Below are 14,374 nucleotides of genomic sequence, written 5' to 3' on the forward strand. Positions count from 1 at the left end.
AGCCATCAAATTGTCCAGTTTATTGATGGGAATTCAAAATTGATACAAAACATGCCCTCTTTGCATGTTGTATTTTACCCTTAAAATGTTTCCGACAGTGTCAGGTAGATTCAGAGTTAAGAATATACTCTGGCTTTCAGCATGTACCTTTTATAAAGGTATTACACAAAAGCCACCAACTTACTAACACGTGGTCCCACAATTGCTTTTAGACATTTTGCTTATCAAAAGGCTCAGATCTTTTGCTGATCTGATGAAATAGAGGCTTAAAAATGTTTTAAGCCATTAATAAGTATCCTACAGCAGAGTCAAGAAAGTTTATGATTTCCATTATAATCTTGGGCATAAAAAGGCAAGAGTCCTAAAAAAAGCAGCCCTCCAGAATATATGGAATGTGGCAATGGGTATGATGCCAATTTATAATGATCAAGTTAAGTAAAACAGATTTTTAAAGCTATGAATGACGTGGAGCAGTATCACAGCAAAATATTTAATGAATACCACAGAACCAATCAAGTTTGAAAGTTGAGCAGATGTTGTTTCAATCAACAGAGATCTGTAATGTCAAATATACCAAAACGTTTTCTAAAATAAATCCCTAATGCAGAAAAATTGATTTAAAGTTTGCTCCTATCTAACAGTACCTTTTATTTAAATTGGACCCTATACTGATCAGACAATACATAGCCCACACTTTCGGACATTTATAATAAAAAAAGCTTTTATTTTCAATTGAAACAAATGCACCATCCTGCACTTGAAGGCTATAATGAGCCATAAGCATATTCCAAGGTGTATCAATGGCAACAGATTTGTTTCACCTCCACTGAGAAGTTAACATAATGCACTCTTAATTGGTAAAGAAAAATTAAACTCAGCCTTCTCAAAGCTTCTGTACTGTGTTTCTTGGTTATTGTACAGTTCCACAGTCAGACCAACAGTTTGCAGTGTGTACAGATATTGTAGTCAATCAACAATATTGTTTAATCATCATCTTCCTCCTCTTCCTCTTCCTCCTCAAAACTGTCTTCAAAGCCCTCGCTGTCTTCCTGGTCCTCATCACCTTCTATTGCTGTATCCCATTGTGGATGATTTTCTGGCACCGGTTTTGCTTCGTGAACTTCCAGCTTTAATTGCATAAAGAAAGAAAAAAGGGGGGGAAAGGGTTACAAGACAATATACATCAAGTTGGGAAACCAAAAAACCCAGCAAAACAACCCATCACACAAAATTGATAGTTAAAAAAAAAAAACCAAACCAAAAAACCCACCAAAAACCCCAAAACAAAATTAACAACTGCTTGCAGAAATAAGGCATGCCAGATTTTTCTCATTAACTGGATGTATCTAGGACGAAGGGCAGGGAAATGGCATGGCAGATCTCAAGGTATAAAGCCAGAGCCAACCATACTGCAGAATTGAATAAATTTGAGAAAACATGTATTAAAATATTCAGGTGCTGGAAAGCATCACAAAATTTAGTCTCATTTAGTCCATCACAAAATTGTCACTACTGGCATCAGGCAGAAACTGCTTTATAACATAAGCCCCTCCTTGCCACTGTCTGAAAATTAGGACAGCTTGAATTCTTAAAGATAACAGGACTTTTGGGGTTTCAATAGCCATATGAAGTAGCTTTCAATATAATACAAATACATAACACAATTACACATCACCTTCAATGGTTTAATCTGGTCCAATCCCATATATGAATCCGATCTTAAATAAACTGTGTACTGATAGTTTCCAGGCTTGCCTGGTGCTGGGAACTTCAGCTCTACCTACAAAACAGAATTCACGCTCTTAGTGCTTTCAAGTGACACACGAGAGCAAGTACCCGAGTACTCTAACAAGCAATAACTACAGAATAATACTTTTTTTCCTTAAAAAGTTTCAGTTTCTTAGAAGTGACGCTTCTTTGAAAATCTCTACGTAATAAAGTACCCGCAGAAGAGACAGAATACCCAAGCACAATACCTTCCATGAAAGCTGAATAATCATCGGGTCGCATTTTTTTCTGAATTAGACCAAGTAACTCTACATTAAGTACACAATTTCACCCTGTTGTATGCTTTCTAAATCTCAAAACCCCAAATGGGTTAAAATACTTAGTCTGCTGAAAGTATTAGCTTAACTCTACTGTTGTTTGAAATTGAACATAAAATCTAGTTTAAAAGAACAAAATACATAAAAATCTCCATTTTTCAGAAAAACAAAGAACACAGTCAAAGGTTACAGTCTCAGAAAGGTTCATATGAGCCGAGGCTAATTAATTTGTTACAGCCTCTGCTTTAAAGAAGAAGAACACTTAATAATTCTCACACATTTGAATATCTTTAAGAATGATCATTGTGTACAAATACTGGTTTTCATCAGCTTTTGATATCGGGGGAAAAAAACATTCTGCAAAGAAACTTGAAAGTCATCTTAAATTATTTTTTCTTTCTTTATTTTCAATTTTCACAGTTAAAAGGCTCTTCTCCACTTTTATCAGGAGAGTAAAATTTGTTTGCCATCTTAAGAGATAAGTATGAAAAAAATTAAAATCTAAATGTATTTGCATACCATAAGACACATCAGTATAGTTTTCCAATACCCCAAAAGAAAATTCTTCATGTACTTTACCTCTTCCTTATCTTTTAGTGTACAAACATGATATGGCATACATATTAGCATCTGCTCCTTCCGATCTGCAATATATAGCCACCACCATTCTTGTTTTTCCTTTCATAAAAGAAAAAAAAAAGGCAAAAACAAAACAAAAAGATTGTTAAAGTCATATAAAGTGATGCCCCTATACTTTGTAAGATGTAATTATGATTCACTGGTCCTTATAATACAGATAGAAAGGCAATGGTTTGTGTTTGGTGTTTAAAACTCTTGGATGTGCATGAATTAAATATATAGTACATACTGCACATTGCAAGCAAACAGGTTATCACAGGTAACTGCTGGTTTCCAAAGGCTTCATTCTGTACATTCAGCCTAAGCTACCACGTGAGACATGGAACTGGTCTGAAGAATTGCGTCCACTGAGGATTAACAAACAACTTCATGCAACACAACACTACCTTAGGTCCTTCCGCAGAAATCCAGTCTGGATAAAAAAAGTCAGCATATAAAGCAAGACATGCCAAAAGACAGATATTCTTCCCAGTAAACAATCCTTTTCAGGAAAGTATGCTTTGCCCCACTTCCTCTCCCCCCTCTCCAGAAAGTGGGAATCTGCTGAAAGTTGGAATTTGGACCCAGATTTTACTTCAAGGAAGTATGAACTGCAAGCAATATTGAAATTTGAAAAGGATACCCAACAACTGCTGCCTACCACACACAGCTTTCAAAACAGCTGCAGGTCTCAAAGGTCTTGCCACTGCAGGCAGTAAAGCAGAGTTCCCAAACTAAATGAAATTAAATGAGTGCAGTCCTTCATAAAAGACAGCAACACTGTACAAAAGTAACTCAATTTGAGTCAGATTTTTAAGACCGTGGTGCAGTTCAGCAGCACAGGCACAACCATTCTCAAATGCGAAAGACTATAGCTCCTCAGCATCAACTGTTCTTCATTTAACCACTACTCCACTTTGGTTAACTCTCTGGCACACATTTTTGGCAAAATCCACTTCAACACAACCTTTCTATTGCAAAGAGGTTAGTTTAGTACTGCCAAGCAAGTTTCCCTTCCTTCACCTCTAAGTCTTTCCTTAAAAAAAGTGAGAATAGCGGGGAGGGGATGGGGGGACACGACTTCATATTTATGAAGAAATATTTTAGTGGATAGGTAATAGTCATAACAGCATAGTGTTACCCTTAGTGGAAAAAAGAGGACGACCCCACACCCTTTAGACAACCCAAATATAGGACTCCTGAACTGTGTTCCAAAACCATTTTTACCCACCCCTGATGGTCTGGTAACTGATCACGTTTATAAAACGCCCTAAGAGTGCATCTTATGACAGTTACAAGTCACACGTCAAACCAGGAGGCCAAGTTTTATATAATTACACCAACAACAACCAGGGAGTTGTTCAGTGCGGCATGAAAGTGGTTGTTTTGGTTTTAATCTAACAGCATTAGAGGGACTGAATGAAAAGATATAGAGGACTTTAACACCACCTCTGAGCCCCTTCCAAATTCCACAGGTGGGAAGCAAATGATGTTAATATGGAGAATTTGAAGAATTTTGTCTCTACTGAAAGAGTCAAGAGTTCAGTAGTTTTGGTGTGGGTTTGTGGGGTTTGTTTTGTTTGTTTTTGAAACACTTCAGAAGCCAATGTTTGGTGATCTGAAGCTTAAATAATACAGGTTGAAAAATTACAAAAGCTAAATTAACTCCTTTTCTCTTTTGGAGCGACTAATTGTTACACTAGTAATAATTATCACCATCTCACTGAAATATTCAACTAGCAAACTATAGATTTACAACAGCAAGACTCTCACACCAGCAACCGAAACACCCTGATTAGCACTGCTGAGTCCCAGAGCAGAGGAGTGTAAAATTAACTCAATACGTTAATGCCCATTTTACAGCGTATAAAAGCAAAAACAACTGCATCACAGTAAAGCAACAGCAATTCCTTCACCTGTTTAGAACTGGCACTGAGAACAGGACAAAAACCTATTCATATACTATATGAATATAACCAGAAATCATAGAATTATAAGACGACCTTTCTACAACTATTCTAAGTTATTTTCTTTATGAAAAGCTGTCCCATGTGATTACAAGGCATAAGTTATTTTATCTGTAAGTTTCAACAATAAATATACTGTCAATCTCCTTGACAGCTGTAGCAAAGAAGAATCTTACACAGTTGAAGTGTTTATTTCCTAGCCAAGGGGCCTCTAGGAATAGGAGGATAAACAGCATAAATAGTACAGATGAACAAGAACTACAGAAGCTAGATCCGTTACAGAAATGGCTACTCGCCATTTGGGCCCTACAAGGACTCTGACCATAGAAAAATGACCTGCATTTGTATCAATACATTATTTTCTGATGTCACCAAAACACTGGGCTGACTTACTATACATTGTGTATGTTTCCATCACTCTCAATGGCAAGGAATAATTTTTTATTTTTTTTTAGAACAAAGATCAAAACTACCAACTGGATTTTCACAAAAAATGGTAAAAATAACAACCAAGGGGGGAAAAGAAATACCAGAACAAATGATGTTCATTGATCTAATGCTCATATAGAGTAAACTCTTCGGAAGTAAAGCTCCTGACCCCGAAGTACCACTGCTTTTTTTATAGAAAGGACAACTGTGCAGGAGTGTCATTTTCCTCTCTCTTATTGGGTGGAATTTAAAGTTTATGCCTGTGAGAATCTGGCAAGCTAACATGCAAATGGGCAAAACGCCCTTTAACAGATGGGTGCAAGGTTTGGCATGCCAGGAAACCAGTATGTTCATTAAATTGGAACACCAGGGCCAGTTTCTACCTAAAAATGTCAAAACTACAATCTGTGCAGTTTCTGGATCCACGGATGCAGAGGCAGAAGATAATTATTTAGGAACCTGCACAGATTAAAGATGCATCACTGGCAGAGTAATCAACTGCCCAAAAACTTAGATGAAACAGTGTTAAGGTTACCACCTGAAAACAAGTATATTAGGCTCAGCTACACTCAATTATCTGTAAATTCTGGAAATACAGAGATTCACACAACTACAGCATTTCAACCTTAACTCTGCATCTCGGAACTGGCCATGACCACAACACACATAATGCTCTAAATCACAAGATGAAACAACCACCCAGAGAGTATGATGGATTTTGTTCTTCAGATGTTGCAAATCAACTCTATCTGAACATGCTCCAACGGCAGCTACAGCACTAAATACAGCTGCAGTCAACTATCAGGAAATCAGTTGAGAGAGGTTGGAAAATTTACAACTGCAGTACCATGAGATAATACATGTGTATCTTTCAAGTTCAAGCATTTTCAGCCCTACTTTTTTTTTTTTTAGCATAGTCCTGTATTTAGGTTTTATCATAAAAACCATCAGCAGCTTGGTTACACACAGCTAAAGCTTAAGCAGCTCTGTACAGAGTAAGTGTAAGCGAAGTCTCCAAAGGAACCCTCAGTGCAGTAAGAAAAGAAATGCAAAAATACAAATAGTTAGCGCCCAGTGGCACTGGGCATAGCACATACTTGCTGTTTGAGCTTAGACTGATGACCAAAGCCAGCTGCCTTCACAGTAAGGAGGTATTAAGACTCTGCTGCATATTTGACATGATCTAAGGCAGCCAGAAGAGCAGTACTGCCAGAAGCTGTATAGAGAGATGGGAGGGTACTTAAGAGTGTCAGGAAAATACAGTATTAAGATCAGCCGTTACAAAACTAGATGTCGTGAGGGCACACAACTGCCAGCTAAGGCCTTCGGGAAAACAATTTCTTTGGTTTATTTGTATATCTTGTCTGGCTCCTTAGCAATAGGTCTGGCTTCCCACACTTTGCTTTCCAGTGATGGCAGAACTATATGAAAACAGCAGGAACCGCATGAGCACAAGCATGGGTACCACAGAGTATGTTTTGCACATGCAGTAAGCATACAGGGTATAGACATAAAGAGCCCTGAGGACTGAAAAAAGGGAGCAAATGTACACAGTGTCTTCCTTTTTTTCTCATGTTTTCCTGTTTTTCCCCATGTCAGTTGTCTCCTTTAAAACACAAGAGGAAGCATAAGCCTTACACCCCACCTACATGCTATTGGAGATAGCATGACAAGAGAGAAGAGATCCTAGATTAGTTCCCTAGTCAGACAGCAGGGAAGCAAAGGAAGCCCTCTGAACTACTGGCCTCGAAAGAAAGTGTGGCCAAATACTCCTTTGTCCTGGTTCCAATCTAGTCGCCTCCCAAAAGACCTAACTTACTTGCTCAGAACACAAAAGCTTTGAAAAATCCCATCTTTTTCAAGGTTTCATTGCTGTAATGGGTTTTCAGACACCTACTGTGTTAGCTGTTTGCATCGGTAACAACTGATATATCGGAACATATTTTCAACGCCAAAGGCTGCTGTAAAGACACCTCAGCCTATCTACTGTACTGAGTCACCACTCAAATACATCCCTTTCTCTGATACTCATCCACACCTGATCTCGTATTTTTGAGCTCTGTTGGAAAGATTCTTCCACAATTGGCTTTTTTTTTTGAACTTTAAATTCTACACAAGTTCACAAGTATCTGGGAACTGGATAGACAGAATAATACATTAGAAGTTTTTAGGAAAGTATCTGAAGGAGTTTAAGAGGACTTTATAAATTAACACTTTGTTTAAATTAAGATTAGCAATTTTTTCAAAGTATTAGACTTTTAAAAAAGCCTAATGTTTACAGTAAGGATATAAAAAGAGCAATTAATTTGTATTATATTAATTCTCATGTTTCACGACTGTAATGTTTTCTATTACTGACCTCAGGAAAAAAAAGACTGTAAACGGGATGCGTTATCTTTGACTTCGTTTCAAGAAGAGCTCGTTCCTTTCTCTGTATACTCTGCTGTAACTCTTGCCACTCCTGTGAAAGACAAGTTTAAAGAGTTACTGTGCACTAGCCATCTTTTGCATTAAAAAAAAAAAAAAAAAAAAAATTTTAGCCCATGGAAATGATACATATGGCTAGTTCTTGTGCTACACTACAGATTATAAGAGGGAAAGGCATGCAGAGATTAGGTTATACACTATGATTAAAAGAAAAAAAAAAGCCACAATAAAACTGAAGAGACCACTCATGTAAACAAACCCCCCCAAACCCCAAAATACAGATCTGCAGGGCTTGCACACATTCTTCAAAAGTCACTTCTACAGCACTGCCTATTAACACTCCCTACCTAAGGTGTAAAAGCCCTGATTACAAGCTTGATGATTCTTTTCCCATCAAAAGCTTATTCTCACCCTCTACAGGACTTACAGTGGAAGACTTGAGTGACAGCTGCAAGACCTGTGGTGCAGAAATCACCTACCACCACAATGCCTCATTCTCAATTACAATTACAGTTTCGAACAACTAAATTATTAACAATTACTAGAATTTAGTAAGCACATATACAAGTTCATTCAACTACTGCATGCTTACAGTATGCATTACGCGGTATGCAACAGCCACTGCACGTAAAGAACAAAGTTCAAAGGAGAGATATTATCTCACAAAATCTGCAGTAGCTAGTAATCAAATTAAGCTGAAAGAAACATTACAATCTTTTCCTGAAGTTAAGCTGTTTTTCTCATGTCATTCTTAAGTTTTCTGTCTATGCTGCAAAGACCCTTCACTGCTCTCTGTGAAACAGACTTGTAATGACAAAGCTCTTATGCCAGAATGAGGTCTGAAAACCTCTGGAGAACTGATATTACTCCTTCATCCTAGTGTTGCCTAGCCTGAGGGGATGCTAGAGGATTAAAATGCATTTTCTCTCAACCTCAGAGGCAACATTACCCTTCAGAAAAAGTAAAGCTTACAGCTTCATCATCTTTGTTCTGCTTCTCATCTTGTTCTCTGTCAGAGTCTCTGTCACTTCCATCATCTTTTTCACTTTGAGAGTCCCTGTTTGTTTCTTCTTCTTCAGATTCACTTCCTTTATCAGAGATCTCCTCCTCCTCTTCCTTCACAACTACTTCCTAATGGAAAAGAAAGAGGAAAAAACAAAACAAAACAAATACCTTTAACTTAGTTTGTCTGCATTATTGTAGTACGCAGCATTCACAGCACTCGTCTTAAGGTCATAGCCCTTATTTCCTATTTTGATCTACACTTCTAGTTTCACAGAGCATGTCTACAGTGAAGACTACTTCACGTGCTTCATGATCACTTCATGTGCTAAGAGAAGCCAGGAAGCAATTTTCCTTCTCCATATGGCATCCACAACACAAATAGGAGAAAACAGCATTTGATTCTGGGATCACATTTCAAAAAGTCATAAGAGAATTAGAGAGAATATGAGGAAGTACCTACAATATGGCCCATGCGGTGGAGAAAACACCATGCAATGGGAGCATAAAGGTACTAAAGCTACTTAACTTACCAAAATAAAGTCTCATTTCAGTTTTTTCCTTTAAAGTACAAGTAGAAGGTACTGAACCTCCCAAAAAGCAGCATAACCAGAACTAATAAGAAGGGACTATGAAGCCAGACTTCTAAAGCAGTTGGGCACAACTTTCAACAGGCCCCTGGACACATTACTGTGGTGGTTCCCTGATTATTTTACCAGTCATTTTTAAACATCAAGGAAAAAAAAATGCTATTTTAGGAAGTATGCTTTACAAAAGTGTAGAATCAGATGTAACAAGACAGATAAAAACCCCCATCAGATTAAGAATGATAAGCTGTACAAAATACTAAAATATCAATTAATCTATGAGCTACCCCATTAGCTTGTTTTTGCTTCTGCTGTTTTGGTGGCGGCAATGAAGGTGGCACAGGTTTCTTTTTCAACGGCTTCTTTTTCTTTGATTTTGAAGCTTTCTTGGTTCCTTTATTCTTTTGCTGCCATCCTTTGCTCTTAACTTTGTTGACATCTCCTTGCTGTAGGAAAGCAGTATTTAAAACATTTATTCTGTTCATTAAATTTCAGGCATTCACTGTACTTTAAGCATTTTAAGCTGAGAGCTAAAGTTAGAAAGCGTAGCTCAAGAGACACTTCAGGAAGCATTTATGGGGAAAAAAATGCTTGAGAAACACACAATTAACAACGCAAGATCTGAAAGTTCTCTTTAGCTAGCACTAGGAACATTCATTTTTCACTTACCCCTTCTTCCGTTGGTTGCTCTTCCGCTGCACATATAGACTGTTCCTTTTCAAACACTTCCTGGTTAGAGAAAGATGTGAAAACTATTAATGCCCCTCTGTACCAAAAGAGCAAATTATTATTTTATATTTGAACTTAAACTAAGTCACCTTAATCAGATCTGAAGGTTTTACTTACTACGGCAAATTCTTTTATCAATGACAAACACTACAGGGGATTAGCAGATCAAAATTAAACACTGTTTTGAACATTTGGTCTAGGATTTTTCCATCACTAACGTTCTAAAGAATTTTAGTTACAACATCTCATCTTGTTCCAAAGAATCTACTTGTTCTATAAAGCACAGAAATTCTGTATCACAAAAGCAAGCAGTAGTAAAATGCAAATTTTGCTCCAGTTGCCAGAGCATTATAAACTTCAACAGCTGCACTGCTACTCAGGGACACAGGACAACAAATCAAACAAGAAATATGAAATGTAGACTAGAATGTGTCGATACAAATAGAATTTCTTTCATGCATTTCTTCAAAACATACTATATGCCATTAAAAAAAAAATCAGTCATAAAGAGCTGTCTGGTATAAAGATGGCAAATATGAGATACCACCACAAGAAAAAGCATCATATAAAAAGCTAGCTCTAGTTTGTAGGTCATGTATCTCAATGCCAGACTGCCTAGTGGAGTTCATGTAGAAAACATGTTAGATGAGTTTTCTGTATGCTGTCAGATGTTTTAATTAATTTCTAAGTACAGTTCACTATGCCAATTTTCAGTTTCCTTCATTTTTAAGGTCCAGCATAGCAATACAGTGCTTTCACTCTCTACCTGCTGCATCCTCAGTCATCAAGATGGTGCGTTCTGGAATTCCATAGCATGAACACATGGTACTTGTATCTACAGACTGCTTTCTGCTGAACTGGCTTCAATGGCTAATCTGATCCTCAACTGTAACACCCATGCTTGTAGGCCTTACCTTAGAAGCATAACTCAAGGCTTTCCATTTACTTAGACAATTATCTGAATAGTACAGATGCAAAAATTGACACTGCAGGCTTTGTCAGGTTAAAGTTTGTTTAGTTTCTGTGCATTTAAGTTTTTTGTTTAAAGAAAGTCATTACTACATTTTAAGCTAAAAAATAAGAACAGGTCAGAAGTTTAACTACTAGGGTGTAGTATTATTTTGGTTATGCCACACTGCTACCCATTCAGCAGTCCACTTCCTTCACGTGGCACTGCTGTACTTCCTTTGTATTATGTTACGTATATTCTGCATTCTCCTGGACTGAGTTTCTTTCATAAAAGTGTCTAAAATACCCAAGAGATTTGTAACATTATGAGCCCACATAAAGTGAAATCAAACACTATCCTAAGGACTTGAGTGAACACTTTATTCTAGTTCAAAAACTAAGTTTCTGAATGTCTCTTTTCCTGTTATTTACAAACCTCAGGGCAGTATCACTTGCCATATTATTTTACTGTTCCCTAGACAACTGCAAGGAGTCAGACTGAACTTTGGTTTGATTCCAGGAAAACTTTCTCATTCAGAAACAAAAACATAAGGGAGGATTAGGTGCACAAGTTCTCAATTTCAAATCTTAATTTTACAGTTTTATTTACAAAACACTATGTGAGCTTGAAAAGCAGCATGCCTATTTATTAGCATATACTTGCAATTACCCTGAAAGAACAATTATTCTTAATACTTACTGCCATGGTCTGTCTTGTCAGTGTGACCAGAACAGTGACAAGAGAACCTACGGTAATATTGTTGCTGTCTTCATCATCCAAAACTAGTGTAAAAAGAAAAGCAACACATCTATTAAACTTCTCTCAAGCCTTTTTTTCCATTAAACATTGTTTCTGTTATGTCTAAATGTAAGCATACACATTTCAGAATTTTTAACAAAAAACAATTTCAAAATAGTATTAAATAACTCTTATAACCCCAAATATACTATCAGGATGAGGGCTGGTAATTCAGCAAACTATAAAACAGCAACATTGAGTTTGAAATTTTAATTGCATGAAAGTTAGAAAATTCAAAGTTATAGCTGCTGTGGGAACCATAACTCTGTAATATTGCACATTATATATTAAAGCTTCAGAAACATGAAATACCACACATGACCAAAGGGACCCTGTTATATTTGTTCTGGGAATCATAACTTTGATTTTCCTGACTTTCATATGATTAATAACTCAATTTCAATGCCACATTAACAATTATGCATTTAATTCTTTTTTAAGTAGAAGGCAAAGGAAAATAAAAGAACAGTAATGATTATTTTAACTAAAACATCCAACATAAAACCCACGGGAAAGCCACTGAGGAGTTTATACCTCCAGTCCATGAACTGGAGAATGTCCCAGGTTGGGGAGGAAGAGTTATATCCCAGTGTGGACTTCCCTCACTGCCACCACCCCCGCCCCCAAGAAAGCAGTTTTACTATTCACTAGTTTATACACATATCTTTTATATAATGGTAATATCGAGCTAAGTAGAAAAGCATATGCATTGTTTAATCCTCCATATCACACCTGAGTACAGTTCTGTGACAAATGACAACTACAGGCAGAAAAGGATTGCTTGCCAAAATAAGGGAAGATACTCCAAGACTAAATTTTAAGCAGATTAACAGGACTGCGTACAATCTTGTGCTACAAGAAGATAAAGTCTTTTTTTTTCAATTGTTTTTAAAAACACACATAAACAACATTTAGAAATACCAAGCTTAACAGACTTTTGCTTCTTTAATGGATATTTCCATTAACATTTGCTTCACAGATGACTATGCATAAGCCTAATTACAAGTTAGGCTACCCAAACAAAACATCCCACATTTTGAATTTGATCATTGCAGCCAATATAAACTCAAAACAAGTATTAGAACAACTTTTCAAATATCTCACATTTACTAGTGCTGATCATCTACAAAGGAAAGGAGACCGCAAAACCAATTCACTTTCCACTGAAAGGGTGCCTAACAGGAACTGCTTAATAACATACGTACTCTTCAGAGAGGAAGAGCATTATACATTCATGGAAACAGTGCATACAAAAGGCAGCTAAGCATAGCACGGACAAATTCTGCCAGATATAAAAAACATACAACAATTATCACAGAGGAACCCATGAATATTTAGTCATCAGGGTCTCCAACTCAAAATCTCACAAAGGACTCTCCATGCTGGAGTAACCGGAGCATAAATTCTGGAATAAGCACAACTTTTTAAGATAGCTAATAAAAGTGGTATTTCAAGCAGAATTCCACATTGCTCATGAAATATTAAATCAACGGATGAAATATCAGATAAGTTCCTGCAGGAGAAAGTACTGCTGGCTGGGGAATCTGTGAAATGTTTCAATGTACTTTATCTCCTCAGACTATAAATCTCATGTACAAGAGCCCGCCACTCAAAAAAGTATGTCATTTCCAGGCCACATAAATAACAGTGAGTTGTGTTTCAGCGTCCTCCAAAAGCTTACTGCCAACAGACTATCAAAATGTCAGAAGAGCGACATATACAGAACAAAAGGACCTCCCACTCACCCTGTGGTTTTATATCCATAGTGACATACGGAAAGCTGCCAAGGACAGCCATAACTTCTTCATATTTCTTATCTTCTAGGAAATGCAGTAAATTGCGACGATCAGAACCTTTCAAACTCACCAAATCCTGAATACTTTTGATTTTATACTGAATTTAAAAAAAAAAAAGAAAAAAGAAAAAGGAAGTCATATGGTAGCAGAGAACACAGTCTGCAAATAAACTCTTGATAATACATCACTTGTGTTCCCACATTACTAATACATACACACCATTTGATTTGTTCTTATAAAAACCATACTTTAGGAAACTAGCAAGCATATGTTCTGAGAAACAATGAAACAAAGAGGATGCATTCAAACCTGCTAAATAGTATGGAACACCCCACTGTTCAAAGAAGTGCTCTGCCACCTCTTAGAAAAACTGAATGCATTTCTTATAAAACGATTACTTCAGCCAGCTTTTTCAAAAAGCTGAGCCAAGAAATTTTACTAAATGGGTTCTTTATTTAGAGTACTGCAGTGCTTTGAGATTTATATCAGGAGGAACATGTAAGTTACTTTTCTTTTTCAATACTGAATTGCAAACAACACTAAAACCATTTCTTTTAAGATCTGAAGAGCAGAGTGAAAACAATAAAAGAAACACAGATTTGTCTGAACACTTGATTACTTCAGCCCATTAGAGAAGTGCATATTTTATTTAAAACAGCTTCACGTATCTAGGTAGACTGATCATACCTCCACCCTAGGGGTCTATATTTTTTAAAATTTTGATCAATGGGAATCCTGTACAAACCAACCTAATAAACTGGTCTCATCCCTCTTTCAGAGGAAGGACAGGTGAGGTTATGAGACAGCCAAATGCTTGATTGCTGTACTTCGTTACACTGCACATGCAAAAAAATACATCTAAAATGGTGTGCTTTTTTTGTATGCTCCCTGTAGTTTAGGGCTGGATTAAGAAAAGTAACTGTTTGACAATACCTACAGGAGAATTATTCTTTTACTTCAACCACAAGAAAAGACTACTTGACTATTTGATGAATAAATATCTTCAAAGTGGACTAAAAAAAATGCA

General features: G+C 36.7%; 1 protein-coding gene across 1 annotated transcript in view; it reads right to left on the minus strand.

The window, feature by feature from the left end:
• Positions 1-703: 703 nt before the first annotated feature.
• The window catches only part of SEC63 (SEC63 protein translocation regulator), a 62,239-nt gene continuing 48,568 nt past the window's right edge, over positions 704-14,374 (minus strand). The window contains exons 13-21 of the mRNA XM_075747829.1: positions 13,297-13,444; positions 11,453-11,535; positions 9,745-9,804; positions 9,363-9,521; positions 8,459-8,617; positions 7,419-7,520; positions 2,625-2,723; positions 1,676-1,780; positions 704-1,127 (exon numbers count right to left, since the gene is read on the minus strand). Of these exons, the coding sequence (XP_075603944.1) occupies positions 984-1,127; positions 1,676-1,780; positions 2,625-2,723; positions 7,419-7,520; positions 8,459-8,617; positions 9,363-9,521; positions 9,745-9,804; positions 11,453-11,535; positions 13,297-13,444 (1,059 nt within the window). The 3' untranslated portion in view covers positions 704-983. The remainder of the gene's footprint in view (positions 1,128-1,675; positions 1,781-2,624; positions 2,724-7,418; positions 7,521-8,458; positions 8,618-9,362; positions 9,522-9,744; positions 9,805-11,452; positions 11,536-13,296; positions 13,445-14,374) is intronic.

Source organism: Balearica regulorum, chromosome 3 (assembly GCF_011004875.1).
Source record: "Balearica regulorum gibbericeps isolate bBalReg1 chromosome 3, bBalReg1.pri, whole genome shotgun sequence".
NCBI classification, from domain to species: Eukaryota; Metazoa; Chordata; class Aves; order Gruiformes; family Gruidae; genus Balearica; species Balearica regulorum.